At 41.9% G+C, this 25,377-nt stretch overlaps 1 protein-coding gene across 1 annotated transcript in view; it reads right to left on the bottom strand.

Moving 5' to 3' along the window:
• Window positions 1-25,377, bottom strand: part of RBFOX1 (RNA binding fox-1 homolog 1) — a 2,483,424-nt gene that overhangs the window by 1,049,851 nt on the left and 1,408,196 nt on the right. The window contains 1 exon segment of the mRNA XM_031657938.1: window positions 5,263-5,310. Within this exon segment, the coding sequence (XP_031513798.1) occupies window positions 5,263-5,310 (48 nt within the window).

Below are 25,377 nucleotides of genomic sequence, written 5' to 3' on the forward strand. Positions count from 1 at the left end.
ATTGCCAAAGGTAGGAACCGAATCAGGTCTTTGGAAACTAAGGTCAGCACTCCAGTTCCGGTGCTACTGTCCCTCATCCTCAAAGACAGAAGACATCTGGCCATCCCACTGTTGGGCGCCAGCTACTTCCTGGAGGGGCATGCTCGTGAACACCGTCAAGAACCCCCACCGTGAGCCAGCTACAGCTGCAATGTGGGAGCCGACAGCCTGCCCCATATTGAAAACCATACCGTTTACTTGGCGATAAATGAAGATGCCAGTCGAGGCAGAAATCCATCAACTGGGAAGTATAATTCTCATACTCTACAAATGTAATTCTTGTGTTTTTTTTTTTTTTTTTGTTTGTTTGTTTGTTTGTTTTTTTGTGCAAGGCAGGGTAGTAGCATTGAACCTCAGAGCGCAGACTCTGGAGTAAGAATCTCTGAGCTTAAATCCTGACCTCTTGCTTGAGTGATCTCAGGCAAATCACTGAACGTGCCTGAGCTTCCTTTATTTTCCCTGTAAAACAGAGAAATGATGGTACTTCCACCCCACAGCTGTTTTAAGTATCCGGCAGTACTTAAGATGCCTGATCTGGAAGAAGAATTGTAAAAAGATGAGTTCAGAACTCTCAGTGTTAACCACAGCACGAAAGCTTCTATCTCCCAACCGCAGCTTCAATGGGACCCAATCTGAAAGTCACCATAACTTGGAAAACCACTCAAACTCCTTTCATGCAATTTTATAGCAGATCTGAACCCGTTTAGCTGCACCGGGCCAGGCGATAAGTGAGAAGAGGAAGCCCCGTCTGTGTTTACAGCCTTTGACAAATGGGCTCTCGTCTCCTCCTGACAGATTCTCCCCCTGACTGATCCATCAGACTCTCCTCTCATCACCTGAATCTCAGTCTTCGTAATAGTATTGAAATTCAGATGGATTTTGCACCACAAATAAAAATGAATTTAAATGCCTCAGTGCCCCAGCGGAAACACGGGTACTGTAAATGTCAAATGCATGGGGTTTTGTGAGGCCGTACTCCAAGTGATGGGTTACCTCCCGTCACCTTTGCTAAATCTGCATTAGCTCCACAATGTTCACCTGCAGGAGGAAAACAAAACAAAACATAACAAAAACCTGTGCTCCTGCTTCCTATTAAAGGGTGAAAAACTCCAGCAGCCCTTAGGATCTCCCTAGGACACTCTCTGAGACAATGTAAGCAATGACCAGGAACCCATCCAAGCAGAGGTACATTCAGAGGGGCTCTGCTAATTGGCGGGCTTGGAAGCAAAAGAAAAACATAAAACCACTCTCCAAGACACATTATGAATTTCCCCATAAACAGCCAGGCAAGGTTTTCCAAATGATAATTAGTTTCCTGTCAGCCTGAGAGAAAATAGGCTTCTGGGGTAAAGAAAAATAGAAAAACAGGAGAGTATAAACGTTCTTTTATTCTATGAAAAGCCTCAGATCGAGCCCAGACTATGTGCAGACCAAGAAGAATGATTGTATTGCTCTTAAGATGAGGGCTCTCAGCCAGGCGTGGTGGCTCACACCTGTAATCCCAGCACTTTGGGAGGCTGAGGTGGGCAGATCACGAGGTCAGGAGTTCGAGATCATCCTGGCCAACATGGTAAAACCCCATCTCTACTAAGAATACAAAAATTAGCCAGGCATGGTGGTGAGCACCTACAGTCCCAGATACTTGAGAGGCTGAGGCAGGAGAATCGTTTGAACCCAGGAGGCAGAGGATGCAGTGAGCTGAGATCATGATCACACCACTACACTCCAATCTGGAGACAGAGGGAGACTTCGTTTCCAAAAAAAGGCTCTCTTCCACTCTTGAAATTCACCATTTATCTTCTATCATGATGTCTGGTCTAAGATTCAGTGGGAAAATCACTCATCTCAAGGTAAACGGCCCCACTGAATGCAAGAAAATGGGAGTGAGGCACAAATCAAAGAGGCCCCACAGGACTCCACGGAAAACCTAAGATTTTATCTTTTCTAAAATTCTTCTATCAAGAAGATATTCAACAACATACATAGGTATAGATCAAGGTACACAAATATATCCTTCTATATGGAATATCTAGAATTGAAGTAGACAGAAAGCCAGGGGAGGTGAAAGCAAAACAAAAAATAATGAAAAATAATGTGATTCTTGGGAAGCCATTGCATCCTATAGGGATTCTGTGAAGCTCCCTTAACTAAAAAAACAAAACAAAACAAAACAAAACAAAAACAGGAAAAAAAAAAGCTTTAAAGAAAGCACCACCAGTTCTCTTTCAGAGCTCTCAACAGTCGTAAAAATCCACATGGGCCAAGAGGCTGCCACTTCAGATACAGGTTTACTTATTATTTTGGCACCTCTGTCATCTCTTGTCACTTCAATTCTACTTTATCAAATTACTGATTTTGCCAGAAGCATTTGGATTAAATGGAGAGGGACACGCACAGACACATGTGGGGGAGCAAGTGTCATGACTCCAGTGGTGAAATTTCCTAACTACACGTCCGTGTGGCAGAGGCACCAGAGTGCACTCCCAGAACCTGGTGGTGATCATTCCAGCTGCTGCAGCCACCGTCTCCCTGCGTGGCCTCACACCATATCACCAAGCAGAGAGGGAGGGGGATGGAGCTCTACTGCTGGGGTGAGGGGCACGCTGCCTCTGTGGGATCATTAGAGTTTGCTTCTTCACTTTTCAATTAAGAGAACTATCTCCAATATATAAAGCAACCTCCTAAAACCTCACCCCCAACCTCTTCTTAACAATAGTTAGAACCAGAGAAACTATAGCCTGAGTATAAGATTCACTGTATTACTGGGAATTTGAAGGAAGGAAAAAGAAGCAAGGAAGGAAGGAAGGAAGGTGAGAAAGAGGGAAGAAAAGGACGAAGGAAAAGAGGGAAGGAAGAAAAGAAGGGAGGGAAGGGAAGGGGAGATGAGGGCAAGGGAAGGGAGGGGGAGGGCAGGGGAAGGGCAGGGGAAGGGAGGGAAGGGCAGGTGAGGGGAAGGAGGGGGGTAGAGGGGAGGGTAGAGGAGAGGTGGGGAGGGGAGGGGAGAGGAGAGGAGTTACCTTTATTAAAAGACAGAATAAAAAGTCCTTAGAGAGTAAGACATTGAGAATTTTAACTGGGTATTACTTTTCTTATCCCTAAGATTCACCACCAATTAACTGCAACAAACTGTTCGGAAATTTATCTATCAGTCATATGAGGTCAAGTTGAGAAAACAATGGGAAAACTCATCAGAAACAAGGTTTCATTTGACATTTTTGCCTCAATCAAACAATTTATGGAAAAACTAGAAGTGTGTGTGTGTGTGTGTGTGTGTGTGTGTCTGTGTGTGCATATTTTCCCCCTTTCTTGGGAAGAGCTGAAATCACATATGCACGGTATGACCATTAATGACTTTGTCCCACCAAGATGCATCACAGAGTAGCAGAGACCTGGGCAGTTGTCATCATCATGATGTCTTAACCACAGGCAGTTCGCACAGGTGCAGCAGAGCTTGGGTGGCTCTCCTTGCCCAGAGCTTACCCTGGCTGCTTATTTATCTTGTGCATGATGGAGCTCAGGTTGTTCTAACAGCATCAGTTCCTATGTGATCTTGCAAGCGCTGTTGGCAGTTAAATTTTTAAAAAAGATACTGGACAAACATGCTGATGAATTCCATAAAAGTCCAAGGGAAACGTAAATGAGCTTTGGAAGCAGGTTGGGGAATGTACTTTCTAAACACTGTGACATGAGTGGAATGATTGGGCTGGGCAGAACACTGGTGAAAGACTTTGGACACACGCTTCACCGAAGCAGCAATTCCATCTGTCCAACTCACAGAATACGCACATGCATATACCAGCACGCAAACACGTGGTGAACGCAAACGTGAATTGAAATTTCTCTGCCTGCAAACTAGAGCAACACACAACTGAAAGCTGGGATCACGCAGATTGAATTTAACCCACTGTATCATTATTCTTCCCAATGTGAGGAGATTAGCAGTCCTTAAAATAATGTGTGGCTACTGCTTTTTATTTAAAAGCAAATTTTTGTTTTGAGATGTCCTCCCCCACCTTATTAATCAGCAGACATGCCCAAGTCATCATACAATCAGAGCTGAAAACCTCTGCTTGAAATAATAACCCATTTGACAATCATGGTACACTTGAAAAGGGAAACATCTTTCAAACTTGTGGAATGATGTCAAAAGTAGCCAGGAGGTATATACTCTCAACTCGCTTATTTGACCTCTTTGGATCCAAGGCGTACACAGGGTAAAATTTGATCTCCTTGGATGTGCTTTGCTGCAGAAATGTCTGTGAACTCTTGTCAATAAAAAGAGACTGTGAAAATATTAACAAACAATTGTCTAACACTTGCTTTTCTTGAGGGGATTCACACTAAGTGTAGCAAAGAAGATAAATGGGTGAAGGGACTCTAAATATGTAGAAAATGACATTGCCCCCTCCCCCTTAATCTCAAACAGGAAGCTGTGGCTCGTGTGAATGTGTCATGATAGAAATTGAGGGCAAGCTCTTTTTTTTTTTTTTCCTTTTTGAGCTGGAGGCTCATTCTGTCACCCAGGCTGGAGTGCACTGGTGCAATTTCGGCTCACCGCAATCTCCGCCACCCAGGTTCAAGTGATTCTCCTGCCTCCGTCTCCCAAGTAGCTGGGATTACAGGCATATGCCACCACACCTGGCTAATTTTTGCATTTTTAGTAGATAACGGGGTTTCACCATGTTGGACAGGCTGGTCTCCAACTCCTGACCTCAGGTGATCCACCCGCCTCGGCCTCCCAAAGTGTTGGGATTACAGGCATGAGCCACCACAACTGGCCGTGAACTCTTTTTCAAGTGTATGAGCCAGATATATAGGGACGCACCCTGGGAAGCCCAATATTATATATTCTATAATGTATGTAATAATATAATCATACATATGATATACATAATAAACATCAACATCAATATTCAACTTCAGTGGGACAAGAGTTAACAGATTAAGTATTTTCCTGAAAAGAAGGGTACGACTGAAACAGAAATCAGCACCATATTTTTTATAAAAATTGCAATACGCACTCTTTATGAAGCCATCAGAAGTAACACAGATTGTAAAGGAGTAAAATGACAAGTATTTTTAAGTCTGATCGTCTTTAAATATGTAATAGACCATGAATCACCTACAAACCATCATCAAGAGAGGCATGACTTAAACACTTGGGTTCCATTTACAGAGTTCTTGTTCTGTTTGAAACTCTAAAAATGAAAAATATTGACTCGCCTTTCTGTCTTCTATTTCCACGCAGGTATTGCAGTCTGCTTTGATATCCTGAGAAGAGAAGAAAAGAAAGGAAAGTGAGAGAAGGAACAGGAGTCAGACTTATGGTCAGAGAACATTCAGTGGTGTTGTTGAAATGCCCTTTAAAATAATAAAGAGCTCATGCTTCTAACAGTTCCTTCTCGAGTCATTGCTCTTTATAGTGCTTTTTAGAGGTATATGCTGCAGTGTTTGCATTAGAGACATATGGATGTCATAAGTAAGTTTTATTACATGCAGATGTGGAGTGTAGGCAAAGGCTGTGGATCAGAGGCCATAGCAAAGAGGAACTGATGGCTCATAAAATAATCTTCTCCCCATACAATTGTTCACATCAGCAGAGACTACCTTTAATATCTCTCCCATTCAAAATTGATAGTCAGATATCTCTCACTTCAACACAAACTATTACCATCGATTTTTTATCCTTCCAACCATACAACCATCCATCCATCCATCCTCTATCCATCCATTCACCCAACAAACCATGTCTATTCATCTAATCATCCATTCATCATTCATTCTGCATCCTTCCTCTATCCATCCACCCATCTATCCATTCATCCACCCACCCATCCTTCCTCTATCCATCCATCCATTCATCCTTCATCCATCCTCTATCCACCAATCATCTACTCACCTGCCCATCCACCCTCATTCATCTTTGCATCCATTCATCCATCCATCCAGTCATCTACCCAGCCATCCCCATCTATCTGGTCATCCATCTATTCTGCATCCTTCTCCCATCCATCTACTCATCCATCCATCCACCCACCTATTCATCCATCCACCCATCCATCTACCCACCCATCCATCCATCTATCCATCCTCTATCCACTCATCTATCCATCCTTCCTTCCTTCATGTATCCTCCATTCATCCCTCCACCCACCTACTCATCCACCCACCCATCCATCTGTCCACCGATCCATCTACCATTCCACTCATTCACGCATTCATATTTACTGCACACCTATTTTTTCTGCATTTTTTTCTTGTTGTCCTGGTATGAAAAGGTGAAACAAACATAATTCCTACCCTCAGAGAACTCACTAATTAGACAAAATGACAGACACAGTCCCACAAGCAATTGTGGCATTAATTTATTCATATGGAAGATATTTTTTTAGCATCTGTTGGCTGCTAGACCTTGCTGTAGGCATGGAGGACTGAAAAATGTGCAAGACACATGGCAGGCCCATCCTGGTGATGTTTACATTCTTCTAAACAAGACAAGCATTAAACAATGCGTATCACTTAATGGTATTCCAGAAAGAATATGTACTATGAAGAAAAATAAACCAAGGAGAAGGGGATGGGAAATGCCAAGGATAGGGGAATAAGATGTTGATTTTTGCTGAAAAAGTGGAAATTGACCAAAGGCTTGAAGGAAGTTAGGGAGATGAGCCAAGTAGCCAACTGGGGAAGAATGTCCCAGGCAAAGGGAGAGCAAGTTCAAAGCCCCAAGGGGGAAATGCATTGGACAGAGCCAAGCAAGAGGAGGCCACTATGGCTAGAGGGAAGCAAGAGAGGAAAATAAAGGGAGGAAAATAAAGGTGAATGAGATCACAGGAAGATGTTGAGTTTTATTCTGAGAACAATGAGAAACCCCTCAGAGTTTTACTATCTTATTGTGATAAAATACACGTATCATTAACAATTTTACCATTGTAGGTGCACAGTTCTGAGGCATTACCCATTCAAACTGCTATGCAACCATCACCACTCTCCATCTCCAGAATTTTTTCATTTTTCTACCTGTATCCATCAAACAGTGACTCCTCACTTTCCCCTCCCAGAGCCCCTAAAAACCACTTCCTGCTTTCTGTCTCTATGGATTTTGCTACTCTAGACTTCGCTCATTGTATAAGTCTGCTAGGAATGCCATAAAAATACTAGAGACTAGGTGACTTCAACAACTGAAATTCATTTTCTTAGAGTTCTGGGGGTGGAAGTTCAAGGTCAGGGTCCTGTCGGGGTTCCTGGTGAGGCCTCTCTTCCTGGCTTGTAGCTGCCTCCTTCTCACGGTGCCTCACATAGCTGCTGCTCTGTACTTTTTCAGAGAGAGAGAGAGAGGGAGACAGATCTATGAGATATCTATCTATCTACCTTTCTTTCTTTTTTTCTGAGATGGAGTCTAGCTCTGTCACCAGGCTGGAGTGCAGTGGCGCAACCTTGACTCACTGCAACCTCCACCTCCCAGGTTCAAGTGATTCTTCTGTCTCAGCCTCCCGAGTAGCTTGGACTACAGGCGCCTACCCAGCCAAATTTGTATTATTAGTAGAGATGGGGTTTCACCATATTGGCCAGGATGCTCTCAATCTCTTGACCTCATGATCTGCCCACCTCACCCTCCCAAAGTGCTGGGATTACAGGTGTGAGCCACTGCACCTGGCCATCTTTCTTTTCTTATAAGACCACCAATCCTATTGGATTAAGACTCATGACGTCATTTAACCTGAATTACCTCCTTAGAGGCCTAATCTCCAAACGCAGTCACGTTGGAAGTTACGATTTCAGTATATGAATTTTAGAGTTACACAATTGAGGCTGTAACACTTGTATAAGTGGAATCATACAACATTTGTCCTTCTGTGCCCGGCTTATTTCACTTACCATAATGTCTTCAAGGTTCATCCATGTGGTAGCATGTGTTAGAATTTCATTCTTATTAAGGATGAATAACATTGCATTGTATGGAGAGACCACATTTTGTTTATCCATTCATAAGCACCATCTGTGGATAGACATTTGGGCTGTTTCCACCTTTTGGCTATTGTGAACGATGCTGCTATGAACATGGGTGTGTACGTATCTATTCAAGTCCCTGCTTTCAATTCTTTTGCGCGTATGCCCAGAAGTGAGATTGCCAAACCCCATGGTAATTCAATGTTTCATTTTTTGAGGAACCACCCTACTCTTTTCCATAGCAGGTGCACCATTTTACATCTCCACTAACAGTGCGCAAGGGTTCCAATCTGTCCACATCCTCAGAGGCACTTGTGGGTTTCACTCAGGCATTCTGGAGAGAGGACAGTCGTGACCTGACTTCTATTTTAATAGAACAGGCAGTCAGGGGTTACAAATTTAAGTAGAGAGACCAGTTTGGGGGCTACCACAGGAGTCACAGGTGTGAGATGATGGTGGCTGGATGAGGGTGTGGCAGGGGAAGGGGAGAGAAGTAGTCAGAGGCCAGACAGAATCAAAGGGACGTCTTTAAAGAGAGGATGTCGTGTGGGAGAGAAAGATGGTGGCTAGGGGCCATTGCAAGGTCTGTAGCCTGGCCATGCTCTCCATGGAGGCAGGGAGGGTATGGATGTGCAGGGTGGTATAGGGGGTTACAAACATTAGGGGCTCCAGGCTGGGCATGGTGGCTCACGTCTGTAATCCCAGCACTTTGGGAGACCGAAGCAGGTGGATCACCTGAGGTTGGGAGCTCGAGATCAGCCTGGCTAACATGGTGAAACTCCGTCTCTACTAAAAATACAAAATTAGCTGGGTGTGGTGGTGCACGCCTGTAATCCCAGCTACTTGGGAGGCTGAGGCAGGAGAATTGCTTGAACCTGGCAGGCGGAGGTTGCAGCGAGCTGGGATCGTGCCATTGTACTTCAGCCTGGGCGACAAAGTGAGACTCCATTTCCAAAAAATAACCAACAAACCAACCAATTAAACAAACAAAAAACATTAGGGACTCCATTTTTGTTAAGTCGAAAGAAATGCTGATTTTCTCACCAAGAAGTAGTGGGGTTCTCTCTGTGGATGCATCATGAGGAAAGGTTAATATGAGAAGCTGGTGATTTATTAGTAAACCCAACAAATTCTAGGTCCCTTTGAATCCAGAGTGGAACAAAGAGAGACAATATAATAAGGTGAAGATCTGTATAGCAAATGTCTTCTTTTATGTAGAACAGACTGTTTCCTATCAGTCAAGTGGGACTGAACCAGTGAGCAACGATTGAATACCTCCCTTTTTCGTGCCAGGTACTGTGCATGGTGTTTTTCTTACTGCCTCTAAATTACCAACAATCAAACAAAATGGGTATTCCTTAGTTACCTTGTGGTGTGATAATTGTGACTAGCCATTAGGTAACTGACCCTGAATCACACAACCAGGAAGCTTAAATCCGTAAGCAGAAGCGGTCCCTAATCAGGTGCTTTCCCTTCCCTCCAGGTAATTTTATTTTCCTCAAGGTGGTTTGGTCAGCTAACGTAATTTAGGCCACAGGTTTCACTCTTTTTCCTTGCTTAGATGTGCTTCTCAAAGTGAGACTCTCCAACCAGCAGCATGAGCTGCTGTTAAAAATGCATATTCTTACAGTTATTATGGAAAACGGTGTGGAGGCTTCTCAAAAAATTAAAAATAGATGTACTGTATGATCCAGCAATCCCACTACTGAATATTCACTCAAAGGAAATGAAATCCATACGTCAAAGAGATCTCTGCACTTTCTTCTTCATTGCAGCATTATTCACAAGAGCCAAGAAAGGGAATCAAACTGAATATTCCACATGTTTACAGCAGCACAATTCACAACTGCAAAAATATGGAACCAGCCCAAATGCCCATCAATCAATCAACAAGTGAATAAAGGGTGGTATATTGAACGCTATATGTGTGTGTGTATATATATATAATACATGAATACAATATATAATATACTATACATATATAACAGAATACTTTCCCAATATACACACATACATACACACACACACATATATATAATGGAATACTATATATTATATATATGTAATAAAATACTTCCCCAATATATATATAATGGAATACTACTCAGTCATAAAAATGAATGAAATAATGGCATTCACAGCCACCTGGATGGAACTGGAGACCATTATTCTAAGTGAAATAAGACAGGAATGGAAAATGGAACATTGCATGTTCTCATTCATAAGTGGGAGCTAAGCGATGAGGAAGGAAAGGCATAAGAATGATACAGTGGGCTTTGGGGACTCAGGGGAAAGGCTGGGGAGTGGTGAGGGGTAAAAGGCTACATATCGTGTACAGTGTACACTGCTTGGGTGGTGGTTGCATCAAAATCTCAGAAACCACCAGTGAAGAACTCATTCATGTAACCAAACACCACCTGTTTCCCAGAAACCTACTGAAATAAAACAAAAAGCAAAAAACTAAGCGTCCATCAAGGAAGAACCAGATAAAGCAAATGTGGTATATATACCCAATGGAATACCATTTCAGCCTTAATAAAGAAGGAAAGCCTGTCATTGTAACAACACGGGTGAACTTGGAGAACATTATGCTAAGTTGAATAAACTAGTTACAGAAAGACCAATGCTGCATGAAACAAATATAAAAAATATATTAAAGAGTACAATGGTGGTTACCAGGGGCTGGCAGGAACTACTCTGTCTACCAGGGGGTTTATTGGGGAGACACGGGCCTAAAGACATAAAATTTCAGTTAGGAGGAGTAAGTTCAAATATTATACAACATGGTGACTACAGTTAACAATAACGTGTTGTAATCTTGAAAACTGATAAAGTAGATGTTATGTGTTCTAACCACAAAAAAATGACAATGTGAGGTAACGTATATAATATTAGCTCTTAGACATTCCACAACGTACGCACATTCCAAACATCACGTTGTACACGATAAATATATGTAACTTTCGTCAGTTAACATAAATAAGGAAAAAAATCCACATTCTCAGGCTCTATTTTCTGTAGAAAATGCCATTGAGAAATGAGATGAGAAAAAGCACCTCTGTGTCTGCTTCTGCCTGTTCTGACCAGGTGAAAGATGCATTTCCGCTCTCTCCCGAAGCGAAAAATAAGAGGTTTGCATGGAAGAATCCTCACTTACTGAATCCAAAATTCAATGGGTGAGGGCCCATCGATGCATGCTACCAAGCCCTCCAGGGGATGTGGCAGTGGACTGAAGACTGAAGGGTGGGAGGACAGGGCTGTGGATAATCCTAGTTCTGGCATTAGACGCCTGACATTAGACTCACGGCATTAGACTCTTAAAGCAGGGTGCCGCTATTTAATAACCATGCAGTCCTTCAGCAAGTTTCCCTCATCTGTGCATACGGGGAGTATGAGGAACTTCCTACTTAATGTGCAGTCTGCACCCCAGCAACTATGGTGACCCTGAGAGCTGCTTAAAATGCATCATGCCTGTAATCCCAGCACTTTGGGAGGCCGAGTCTAGAGGATTGCTTGAGTCCAGGAGTTGAAGACCAGACTGGAAAACTTAGGGAGACAGTGTCTCTACAAAATAAATAAATAAATAAATAAACAAACAAACAAAAAAATTAGCTAGGTGGGGTGGTATGCGCCTGTCGTCCCAGCTACTTGGGAAGCTGAAATGGAAGGATCACTTGAGGGCGGGCGCAGTGGCTCATGCCTGTAATCCCAGCACTTTGGGAAGCCAAGGCGGGTGGATCACTTGAGGTCAAGAGTTCAAGACCAGCCTGGCCAACATGGTGAAACTCCTGTCTCTACTAAAAATACAAAAATTAGCTGGGTGTGGTGGCACACACCTGTAATTTCAACTATAGGTGTGCATGAGAATCACTTGAACCTGGTAGGCTGAAGTTGCAGTAAGCCGAGACTGCACCATTGCACTCCAGCCTGGGTGACAAAGAACAAGACTCTGTCTCCAAACAAAGAGAAGGGGATCACTTATCCCTAGGCAGTCAAGGGTGCAGTGAGCTAGGATTGTACCACTGTACTCCAGCCTAGTGACACAGCAAGACCCCATTTTTAAAAAAGAATGTAACACTTCACACCTCACCCCAGATACATAGAATCAGAATCAACATTTTAACAAGTAGTATGATGGACTGAATGTGTGTGTCCCCTTAAAATTCATATGTCATAGCTGTAATCCTTAGTGTGGCTATATTTGGAGATGGGGCCTCTGAGGAAGTGATTAAGGTTAAATGAGGTCCTAAGAATTAGTGTCCTTGGGTGGGTTTGGTGGCTCACGCCTATAATCCCATCACTTTAGGAGGCCGAGGCAGGTATATCACTTGAGGTCAGGAGCTCGAGACCAACGTGGCCAACAAGGTGAAACTCCATTGGATTTCAATATAATACAAAAATTAGCCAGGTGTGGTGATGGGCACCTATAATCCCAGCTACTTGGGAGGCTGAGACAGGATAATCATTTGAACTCGGGAGGCGGAGGTTGCACTGAGCCCCAAGATCTTGTCACTGCACTTGAGCCTGGGCAACACAGCGAGACTCCATCTCAAAAAAAAAAAAAAAAAGTAAAAAGAGAGAATTAGTATCCTTTCAAGAAGAGACACCAGCTATTCTTTCTCTCTCTCTCTCTGGTAGCACAAGCCCAGGAATGTCCACATGAGGACCCACTGAGAATGACTGTCTACAAACCAGGAAGAGCACCCTCATCAGAACCTGACAGTCCTGGCACCTCGATCTTGAATATCCAGCCACAAGAACGATGACAAAGTAAACGTTCTCTTCAGAAGCTACCCAGTCAATGGTAGTTTGTTAGGGCGGTGCAGGCTGACTAAGACAAGGTTCCCAGACGACCTGTAAGGCCCATTCCTAGGACAAGGGATCATGTGTACACGTGGTATCTTCTTTTTCTCACCCTGTCTCCTAAATTAATGGCTGAAGTCTCCGATTGACTTCGGACACTGACTCAGGAAAAATACCCCTCACTCTTACTAAAAACTCTCCTTGAATTTGTCTGCTAAGAAACCTACACAGAAACGGGAGATTAACTCGAAATGGGAGTGATGAAAATCACAGCATACTTTTAAAACTAGAAAATACCACTGAGAGATGAGGTGAGAAAAAGTAGCTCTCTGTCTGCTTGTGCCCATTCTGACCAGGTGAAATAAGCATTTCCTTTCTCTCCTCGAGCGAAAATATGTTAGGTTTGCCAAGAAGAGTCCATATCCGATTATGATTTACCCACACAAAAGTGGCAGGTGTTAATCAACGCACTAACGAAATCAATAAACCAAAGACAGATTTTTGTTCTTAATCTGCCACCGAGGACCCACGCAAGCGACAGAAAAGAGCCATCTGGCAGAATCAGAGCTCTTGCCATTTCCCTAAGATTATTCAATTTATTCTTGTCAGGATTAATTTACTAAGCCCATGCTGGATTTTTTATTTAGATGATATTGTTGGTTCGTCATCTGCTGCAGATCTATGCGGGAGACACCCCAGGGGACCGCATTTGCTTCTGAACAATGCTGGACTCAAATTGGAAAAATGTCACTTTGGTGAGAACAAATTATTGTTCGGATCGCTCTGCCTAGAGCTGGTGTCTCTGGATGGGTTCCGACCTGACCTTTTCTGAACCGGAGTCGTCAAGCAAGTACTTCAGCCCCACTCGACCACTTCGCTTGGAAAACAGCTCAACTACTTAAGTGTTAAGTATGAATTTTGAGCCGTGGACTCATCACCAAGCAATCAATTTCCCGACAGAAGCCAGCCCTTCTACTTTTTGTAGCCGGGAAACCCTGAACAGCGGAGGCTCTGTTGCTGGTGACAGATGGGATTCTGCACAGATAGCAGAATCACACTGCTAGGGTCTCTCCTACTGGACTCAACCACACCAGTTCTGGAACCCTGCACAAGGAGGCCGGCTTTGCTTAGCCTCAGTTTCCCCATCTGTAAGAGAAGGATAATAACAATCACGGTTGCCTCGTTCGTGGCTAGGCGTACCCAATACATGCCAGCGTCTTAGCGTATGGCAAGTTCTCAGTAAATGTCAGCTCTCCTTGATGACATCTTCCAACAGGCTTTGTGAAATCTGGTTCTGAGTGAAGCATTGAGAACTTAAAAACATTTCTATGGCCAGGCGTGGTGGCTCAAACCTGTAATCCCAGCACTTTGGGAGGCCGAGACAGGCAGATCACAAGGTCAGGAGATCGAGACCATCCTGGTTAACACGGTGAAACCCCGTCTCTACTAAAAATACAAGAAAATTAGCCGGGCGAGGTGGCGGGTGCCTGTAGTCCCAGCTACTCGGGAGGCTGAGGCAGGAGAATGGTGTGAACCCGGGGGGCGGAGCTTGCAGTGAGCTGAGATCGCACCACTGCACTCCAGCCTGGGGCACAGAGCAAGGCTCCGTCTCAAAAAAACAAAACAAAAAAAAAAAAAAAACACCTTTCTATTTTTAAAGTTTTCTCTGTCTCTCAGTTCTTCAAGCTTTTAGACATCAAAGCACTGGTGTGTCCGTTCTTTTCAGAAGCAGTTCTCTGTCCTGAGAGAGATGTCTTTTCTTCTACACTTGGTGTGTTGGTTGTTTTTGATAATTTTTGTAGGTCAGGGTTATTCATGCCCACAATGCAGGGATGCCAGCATCCTGGATCCTGTACCAGCATCATTCCCAGCTCTGAAGTATCCGGCAGTTTTAAAGGTTCCCGAGAACAGGTGGAGAGAAACCCCAGCCAGTGAGGCTCCCAAGAGCTCAGAGGGTTTAGAAGCGAGTAGCCAGTATTGGGTTCAACAGTGGCCCCCCAAAAGATATGCTCAAGGCGACTAGTCACTAGTGCCTGTGAATGTGACCTTGTTTGGAAATGGGGTCTTTGTAGACATAATGAAGGGTCTTGAAATGAGAAAATCCTGTATTATCTAGGTGGGTACTAAATCCAATAACAAGTATCCTTTTAAGAGACAGAAGATAAGAGAAAGCCACATGGAGACAGGTGGGGATTAGAGAGATGCTGCTACAAGCCATGGGACACCCAGCTACCAGACTCTGGAAGAGGCAAGGATGCATTCTCCCCAGAACCTCTGCTGGGAGAACCGCCCTGCTCACACCTTCAATTTGGACTTAGAGCCTCTAGAGCTGTCAGAGAATATATTTCAGTTGTTTTAAGCCACCTAAGATTGTGATGATTTGCTACAGAAGTCACAGAAAATAAATACGGAGGATCAAGGAGCTCCTTGTGCTGATCTCTCTTGCATGATACTTGGCTACTTAACACTGAGAAAAGATAACTGTGGTCCAGAGGTCACCTCCAGTTAGTCTAAGCTCTAGGGGACAAGAAAAACTCCTTTAAAAGAATCCCAGGGCAATCATAGGCAGCTATGCTATGCTCCGGGGCCCAGGTGTTTCCACAATACAGCCCCTGAAAATCTCTAAATTGTACTCATTCATTCTGGAAGAGCGATGGAAAGAAAAGACCAGGATGCTTATACTTGTCATGAGAAGCTAAGTAAGGATCATATATCCTGGACACAGCACTGTTCTCCTGGATTCAAATACAAAGTCCCAGAGAGCTTTTCATAGGAAATACAGGAGAGTTTCAGCCACTTCGCAGGAGTGTGGGGAGACACAGCCAAAGGTTCCATCGAACAAGCCCAAATTGGCTTGTGATCAACTGAGGAAATGATTACTGCTGAGGAAGAAGGTTTAGCTCTTCCTTTTTCAACAGAAAATAAATGTTATGGCAGAACAGTTTATAATACTCAGACAAGCTACATTTTGACATCAGACTCCAAAAAGAATTCAAACTGCATTTTAAACCTTCACTCAACATTACAAATGGTCTCCTATTGCAAAGGCAAGCTTTCTGATAGTTTGGAGGCATGCTTACGTTCCCTATTCTTCTGAAAATAACAACTGCTTCTAATTTAAAACAAGTCAATGAATACGAGTTTAGATACTAAGAACATACTGGTGATTTTATGCAACCTATATGATTATTTTGAGATGGAGTCTCGCTCTGTCACCCACATTGGAGTGCAGTGGCGTGATCTTGGCTCACTGCAAACTCTGCCTCCTGGGTTCAAGGGATTCTTCTGCCTCAGCCTACCTCGTAGCTGGGATTACAGATGCATGTTACCACATCTGGCTATGTTTTGTATTTTTAGTACACATGGCGTTTCCCCATGTTGGCCAGGCTTGTCTCGAACTCCTGACCTCAGGTGATTCACCTACCTTGGCCTCCGAAAGTGCTGGGATTACAGGCATGAGCCAGAGCGCTCAGCCTTATTATTATTTTTTAACCTTCACAAAGACTCAGATTTTTAGAATAAGCTTAAGCCTTAGGGACCCTGTGGCCCAATGTTTCCATTTTACAGGTGAAAAAATTGAGTTTCAGACTGTAGGGAATTGGCCTCATATTCCGATGGTTAATGGCATAAGGGAGATTGAAATCCATCTGGTCTACCAGCTATGTATTTTATACTTTCCCTTATACAATATACTGTGCTTGAATTTGAATATTTAAACTAATGTTCTAAAGTTAATTGCCTTATTATAGAAAACGAGTGTGTTCTGGCTTTCAAAACTTGAGTAACTCCGATGTTAGTAAAAATTTGAAATCATGCTTGCCTTTCAGCAGAATTCTTCAGGGTCTGTGTTCACTTACCCCCCTCCAGCCACACACACAAAAAAAAACCAAGATTCAAATCAGTTCACGTGAATACATGAAGAAATGTATAAAATGTTTGCAGTGATAGATTTTATTCACTTCCTTTTCCATTCACAAATTTGCTCAGCACCTGCAATATCACATATGGCCAGCAGATGGGAGCAAATAACTTTGCAAAAAATACCAAAAGCACCCAGCCCTATACCAGAGGATCTAATTCATCAGGTCCGTAAACTTTGTTACATTTCTCAATCTTTCTGTGCCTGCAAAATTTAAGTCTCAAATGACCGTATGTTTTCATTACTAAGCCCTAATTACGTACTAGGGATGTGATCATGTAAGGAAACATTTTATTAATATGTGTTTAAGAAGGTTCAGTGTGGCAGAGATCTGTTTCAAGGCAAGGAATATTCCGAAAAGTCTATGGTTTCAAGCTAAATGTGAAGATGACTCAGGTTGTAAGAGATGTTTCACCTGAAATCATACAAACAGCAAACAACGCATGTAAACTAAGTAAAATCTCAACACAAATCAATTCAACCAAGGGAGTAAAGTTTACCTTCGTTGGGTAGGTTGCAGGGCAGAGCTGCTGATTTTATAAATATTTGGAGGAATTTCAGGGGGCCTAGGGGATATTTTCTTTGACAGTAAGTATCTTCTGAGGCAGGAAAAAGCTGTAAGGGCAAAACAACTACAAAACAACAATCTCCAACCAAACTATTATTCAAATAAAGATAGCAGGCTTTTCATCTTGACTTCTTTGAGTCCCCTACCTTTCTTTGGCACCCCTACCTCCATGAGTTATTTTATTTTCTTCATCTTACTTTTTTTTTTTTTTTTTTTGAGTGTGGTTATGAGAGGACAAGAGGCTTCCATATCTCAAAATCCAGCCATGCAGAAAAGCAGAGCTGGCGTGGGGGAAAAGGCCGGGTAACTGGAGGGTTGCTGGCTCAGCACAATTAAACACAGTACGGAGAAAGGCATCCCCTGTTTCAGGTAGGAGTCTCCTGTCACCAGGTGAGCTGAAACCAAGGGTCTGTTTGCAAATAAGAGCTATGCATTGGCATCACAGCTGGAGTTTAATGAGAGCGCTTTTAATTAACTGTAAAAGTAATTACCCATATTAGATGTAAATCGCACTTGTTTTTACATGAGGTGAATAATTTTCGCTCAGTTTTAAGAAGAATACTTCTCGAGATGTCAGCTGCAAACTCTCAGCAAGTTGGTGTGCTGAAAGACACAGCACCGAAGAGAAAATGCTAGCCCGGGAAGCCTGGGTTGTCGCCTGCCTTCTGTCAGTCACCTGGCTTGGTTTCTCTTAGACCCCAGCACCTAAAACATGCCCTCTCCATAGTTGCACCCTCGGACAGCATGCAAACTCTTTTAAGTATTTTCTTGTTCTAATTTGGTGGTTAGCCTCCTGGATGATCCCTGGCACTTTCATTGACGGGTTCCTGTGAATAATTAATGCAATCAAAAGAATAGAAAAAAAAAGAGAAGGGGCTGGAAGAAGCCCTAACGGGGGTCAGTGGTGTGTGCCTCAGGTGAGCTAAAGTGGGTAATCTCCAAAGAAGGAAACAGGTTAGTCAGGAGGGAGCAACTTCCACAGCAACAAGGTCAGGCCTGAAAGTCTCAGGGCAGAACCACTTTATTTATTTATTTACTTATTTTTGAGACGGAGTCCTGCTCTATCACCCAGGCTGAAATGCAGTGGTGCCATCTCGGCTCACTGCAACCTTCGCCTCCCAGGTTCAACTGATTCTCCCATCTCAGCCTCCTGAGTACCTGGGATGACAGGCACCCACCACCACACCCAGCTAATTTTTGTATTTTTAATAGAGGCGGAGTTTCCCTCTGTTGCCTGGTCTGGTCTTAAACTCCTGGGCTCAAGCAATATGCCCGCCTTGGCCTCCCAAAGTGCTGGGATTACAGGTGTGACCCACTGTGCCCAGCCTCAGGGCAAAACTTCTGATGAGGATAAGCCTCTGTATCACCAGCACCAATACAAAACAGCAGCACTCCCTTGCATTTATAAATAGCAACAGAAAATGACAGAGGTCAGTGTTGGGAGGGAGTGAAAGTGAATGCCTTGGTTGGAGAACTGTTTTATGATGCTGTCCTCTGGGTCCTTGAAATTCCTCCGACGTCGACAAGAATGTGAGGGTTGGGGGAGCCCTGAACCTCTGACGTGAACCGCGGTGAAGCGTAAACAGCCAGGATGCAGTTTGCAAATACAAGATTACGGGGTAATTATTTACACTTTGATAGGCACCTTCATTAAAGGTTTCGAGGATGCAATTATCAAATTGAGGTTTAGTGCACTCCATTTAAGCAACTGAACTGAAGATCGAGAAAGTGGGATGCAGAAAGGTGAGTTTACACCCATCAAGTCAGCTAGGAACTTACTTGGCAATTGGGTTCCTTGTAAAGAGAAACCAGGACTTCCATGTGAATAGCATGGCTGCCACGGTCATTATTTTCAGGTGCAGAGCCTACTGGGGGTTTCTGGTGCTATTGTGTGGTTCATGTTGCTTGTTTTGGGTCTTAGCCTTAATCCCAGGATGGGGCTAGAGCATGACAGGGACTAGTTAGAGAGGCCCAGAGAAAGTATCCTGGTTGAAGGCCAACTGAAAAACCAGAACTGGAACTTGTATCTTTCAGAAGGAGTTTTTTAACTCCTTTCCAGAGGGTCACGAGTATTTGCCCAGTGTTTCCTATATGTGATATACCCCAAATGTACCTACTTCCCACACTGTTTCTATAAAGTATTGATTATGTACTTATTTAGCAATGGAGTCTCACTCTGTCGCTGAGGCTGGAGTGCAGTGGCGTGATCACAGCTCCCTGCAATCTCTGCTTCCCAGGTTCATGCAATTCCCCTGCCTCAGCCTCCCAAGTACCTGGATTACGGGTACCTGCTTTATGCCTGGCTAATTTCTGTATCTTTAGCAGAGACAGGGTTTCACCATGTTGACCAGGCTGGTCTCAAACTTCTGTCCTCAAGGGATCCACTCACCTCGGCCTCCCAAAGTGCTACGCCCAGCCTCTATAAAGGATTTAAATTAACAAAAAATTAAAAATATAGCCTAGTTCTTAATAGTATATCAACTTCTTGAGGAAATGTGGCATAATGCGTATCTGAAACAGTAAGATAATAAAATAATTCACCATAATATTTGAGAGAAAATTCAATAAGCTACATTTGAATTTCACCTCTAGGTGTGGATCAAAAATACGTAAGAAAGAAACCAGTGTACCCTGTTTAAAATCCTGCCTCTACCACTTAATAGTAACATGGCTTTCCGCAGCAACTTACCTGTTCTTTAGTTTCTGTATTTCAGAAAATGGGGTTAATAGCTATGGTATCATCATATGGGTGTTAGTATTAAGTGAGATAAACTGTACAGAGTGCTGGCACACAGGTAGGGGTCAAAATACCTGTCATAATTGTAACTTTTTTCTTTTTTGAGACAGAGTCTCACTCTGTCACCCAGGCTGGAGTGCAGTGGCGCGATCTCAGTTCACAGAAAGCTCCACCTCCCAGGTTCACGCCATTCTCCTGCCTCAGCCTCCCGAGTAGCTGGGACTACAGGCGTCTGCCACCACACCTGGCTAATTTTTTTGTATTTTTAGTAGAGATGGGGTTTCATCATATTACCCAGGATGGTCTCGATCTCCTGACTTCGTGATCCGCCCGCCTCGGCCTCCCAAAGTGCTGGGATTACAGGCGTGAGCCACCGCGCCCGGCCCGTAATTATAATCTTTAAATTATGTGTATTTATTATTATTGTGTACGTTGTATAATTTTATCATAGTTATGGTTCTTCCTTCTCAATATAAGATGTTTCTAAAAACTGTCTTAATTCCTCCAGGTCATTAATATTTCAGTCAATTAAATAGACCACTACTGGCCACAAAAGATGCAATTTCTAACAGGACAAGTTCTCCTGAGAAGGGAAGCGGATAGACAGTCTATCTCAACACCTACTAAACCACTCTTGGAAAGATCCTAACATGACAAGGACTCAACAAAACCTTTTAATTGAATATTTCATTTCCTCCTAGGAATCAGATATTCCACAAAGACATCCGATGGGCAGTCCAAGATTTATGCCAATTAAAGAAGGCGCAGCACAGCTGAAGGTCAACAGAGGTAGCGCACATGATTTGAAAAAAAAAAAAAAAAATCATTCTTATGCATCCTATTGAGTATCCAGAAATGAACTGCCGCTTTCCAAGAAATGGCTGCTGCTCTGAGTGGGATGATGGCTGAGCTTTGTAGGTGACTGGATGGGGCCACAGCTCTCCTTGGAAACGGATACTTTCAGGATTCACTTGAACTCTAGCCATTTCGTCAACCACAGTTTCTTGGGAAGCAATATTTTCTGTCCCTGTGACCTTGGCGTTTTGCTTCCTGGTAGAAAATGAACAGTGGCTCTTTCCACAAGATTAAGGAACCAGCTCTTTATTTCAGGAATACAAACTTTATTGTCTACAGCCTTAAGCAACTGACAAGACCAAAATGGTGGCCATCACCCAAACACCTGCACCAACCAAACCAGCATGGAATTATAATAGCTAAGAAAATTCTCTTTTGTTTTTCCTCTCAATTTTTCATACTCTGGAATGAGTGCCCTTAATAAGACAATATAAATGTATAATATTTGGCACTGAAGGGCTAAACATTATATAAATTACTGTAAAAAAAGTTGGTCAATCCATGTGTACACACCTCATTCATCAAAGAACATACAGATAGCCATTTTCTTGGTTTTGTTTCCATTGAAATATTTCTAAGTCTGACAACAGGGAAGTAAAAGTTAATATGCCAGAAACGTATTTTATTATAATAAATGTATAAGTCTTAATACATGGCCCTTGAGCTTCCAATCTCTAAGGATGAATTTAAAAACTCACCTGAGAAATAACTACTTAAATTTTTTCAGAAAATTGAAATAAAGAGGAAAAAATGAACATGTATTTTTTTTGCCCTGTGATTTACCAGTAACTTATTCTTTAAAACACTCATTTTAATTTTTACATGAGCATAGGAAAAATGTACTTTAATATAGTGTAGGATAATTACATTTCTCTGGTTTTTCCACCCTCTTTCCCAAATGCCAAGTTTCCTTTCAGAACCTGTGATTTCGTTTTTATGTGCAAGAAGACAATTAAGAATAATCCCATTTAAGTCTTGATTACTTTCTCTTTTGCCATGGCAGGACTACAACATTCATAGGACATAGATATTTTGTTGGGAGAGAGTGGCAGAAGTTTAGTCTACCCCTAAGGATGTCTTACAGCCTTCAGTCACACATGTCATCCTGGGAATGACGTGAAAAACTAAATGTTGGCTGTTGAAAATTATGAAGGCTAATTAATCTGTTTAAGCACAGAGACAGAGTTATTTTAACCATTTTCGGGTAAAATCCCTGAAAAATGTGATTCACTGTGTCCACTTTTCTAAATACAGATGATGAGTTTCAGTATTGTAATCCAGTGCAGAAAGGACCTCCAAGATTTGGAGACCGTGGACTGTCTTACCCTCCTGCTAAATAACTCCAACTCATTGTGTTCTTGAAGAGATGCAGATATGTTACAAGATTCTTCTAGACCCTGTACGCATGGTCAGGTGTACGTTCTGCTGCCACTTCATATAATCTGGCTCCCAATTCACAACCAGTTATCTGGGGGGTACTTTAGAGTTTCAACCTCTTAAAGTTAAATGCACGTTCTAATATATGTATATATTTGGCTTATTTTATGACTTCCAGATTTGTGAGATTCAGACAATCAAATAGAATATAAATGCTTCTGTGAATGAGCTCGGTTGAGGCATTTCGCAATGTTTACCTGTTTCAAAATATCAGGTACACAAAAAATACAACTTTTATTTCTCAAAAATAACTTAAACCAAATAGAAATCTTCTGCTACATTAATTAGAGGTTTAGTAAGGTTTTAATATTGTTGTTAAAGGTTGACCACTCCCAATCTAAAAATCCAAAATCCAGCCGGGCATGGTGGCTCACGCCTGTAATCCCAGCACTTGGGGAGGCCGAGATGGGTGGATCACGAGGTCAGGAGATCGAGACCATCCTGACTAACACGGTGAAACCCCATCTGTACTAAAAATAAAAAAAAATTAGCCAGGTACAGTGACAGACGCCTGTAGTCCCAGGTACTCAGGAGGCTGAGGCAGGAGAAGGGCGTGAACCCGGGAGGCAGAGCTTGCAGTGAGCCGAGATCGCACCACTGCACCCCAGCCTGGGCGACAGAGCGAGACTCCGTCTCAACAAGAACAACAACAACAACAACAACAAATCCAAAATCCAAATGCCCCCAAATCCAAAACTGAGTGCCGAGATGCGAGATCATGCCACAAATGGAAAATTCAATACCTGATCTCCATCTGATAGACTGCAGTCAAAATACACTCAAAACTGTTTCATGCATAAATTATTAAACATGTATACACGTACCTTCAGGCTATGGGTATGACGTGCATATAAAGCATAAAGCAATGGCGGGTCTACACTTGGGTCCCATCCCCAAGCTATCTCATTATGTATGTGTCAATATTCCAAAATCTGAAAAAAAATCTGAAATCCAAAACACTTCTGGTCTCGAGCATTTTGAGTAAGACATATTCAGGCCGCATTTATTCAGGTGACTCTGACAGTGACCTAAACCCTGAGATTGACTGGTCAAGTGCATCAAAATAGTTTATGTCGGGCAAAATAAATAAAAATAAATTGATCTCCCTTTGGCAGCATGATTTTCCAAAAATAATTTTGAATTCACAAAAGCATGAGACTCATTGGATTTACTGAAATTTCTTCTGCCCCTATTCCACCTTCCTTCCTAGACTCATATTCTAGTATGTTCCTCCCAGACCCTATGTTCCATGTCAACCTTTTTATTCATACCTCTTTTATATTCCAGAGACTTGGCTCACTGTCTCCTCCTGAATCACTTTCCTGCTGTTCACCCAATTATCTGTTTACCAAACCTGTTGTCACTTCCTCCTCTACCTCCCCGTCCAGATTTGACTATTCCTTGTGGCACCAAGTCTTTGATCCTGTGTGCATAAGGATCATGGGCTACGGTGGAAAAGATTTCACTTGTACTCATATTTACAGGGCATTTTATACAATATCTGACTTTTTCATGAGGTTATCAGCACCCCAAAGGCAGGGGTAATAACAAGAACTAACGTTCTAAAAAATCAATTTTAGTGATAAATATATAAATTGAAAGTATTATATATTATAAATTAAAATATGTACACAAATATTAATTTCTGCAATATTAAAACTTTCATAAAATATATTAAACTCATATATACATTTAATAAAATACATAATGTATACTTATATATAATACTTTATATATAAAATATATATGATATAAATTAAAATATGTATCACATATTTAAAGTATTAAAATATACAGGTTATATATAATTTGTGTAACATAAAGTATTATATTACATATGTTATATATAAATTAAAACATATATAATATAATATGTAATAACTATAAACTAAATTACTAATTTAAAGTATATTATATATTATACTTTTAAAAAATATATAATATATTATTATACAATATATAATATATTATAATTTTTTTAAAATAACATGTTTATTTTTAATTTATATTTTAAATTTAAATTTAAGGTATATATAATACAAATATGTATATTTGTACAATATGTATATTTGTATATTTGTATTATATATAATACAAATATGTACATATACATATATTTATATTATATAACATGTATAAATTTCCATTTATATAATACTTTATATATTACATAGATTATTATATATTTGAATACTTTAAATATACATTGATATATAATATTTAAAAATATAAAAGTATATATCAGGTATTCTATTAAATGGATATAATATTATATAAAAGTCTATATCTATTATATTAAATACATATGCAACGTCACTAAGCCCAGGAGGCAGCCACAGTGATTATTCCTATTTTAGAGCAAACGTACTCACAGAGGTTTGGTTTTTCGCCCAAGGTCACAGAGCTGACAGTTGTTGACTCTGGGATGTGAACCTTATTTGTTTGACTCAGAAGCGGGTGATCTCAGGGACTCAGCCAATCTGCCTGCCTGTTGCACTAATCATTTTCTTAAAGTAGTAACATAAATATTTTTTAATGGAAGACTGAATGAGCACACAACCGAAGGCAGCTTTACTATTTATTGACTTTTCTACCCATTTTGAACCTCCATGAATTACAGTAACTGGTAGAGCAGAATATAGATCTATTCTATGTGTATGTGTATGTGTGTGTTTGTGCATGTGTGTGTGTGTGCAGGTTTATTCAATAAGAAATGCATCGGTTTACACAAAGCCTGGATTTCTTTGAGATGGGGTCTTACTCATGTTGTCCAGGCTGGACAGCAATAGTGTGGTCATTGCTCATGGTAGCCTCGACCTCCTGGCTCAAGCGATCCTCCCACCTCAGCCTCCTGAGTCGCTGGGACTACAGGCATGCACCACCATGCGTGGCTAATGTATTTATTTATTTTTTTATAGAGATACATCTTTCTATGTTGCCCAAGCTAGTCTCAAACTCCTGAACTCAAGCGATCTTCCCGCCTCAGCCTCCCAAAGCGTAAGGATTACAGGCGTGAGCTACAGCACCTGGCCAGAGCCTCGATTCCAAAGTCACTAAAACATGTGGCTA

Source organism: Papio anubis, chromosome 18 (assembly GCF_008728515.1).
Source record: "Papio anubis isolate 15944 chromosome 18, Panubis1.0, whole genome shotgun sequence".
Taxonomy (NCBI): domain Eukaryota; kingdom Metazoa; phylum Chordata; class Mammalia; order Primates; family Cercopithecidae; genus Papio; species Papio anubis.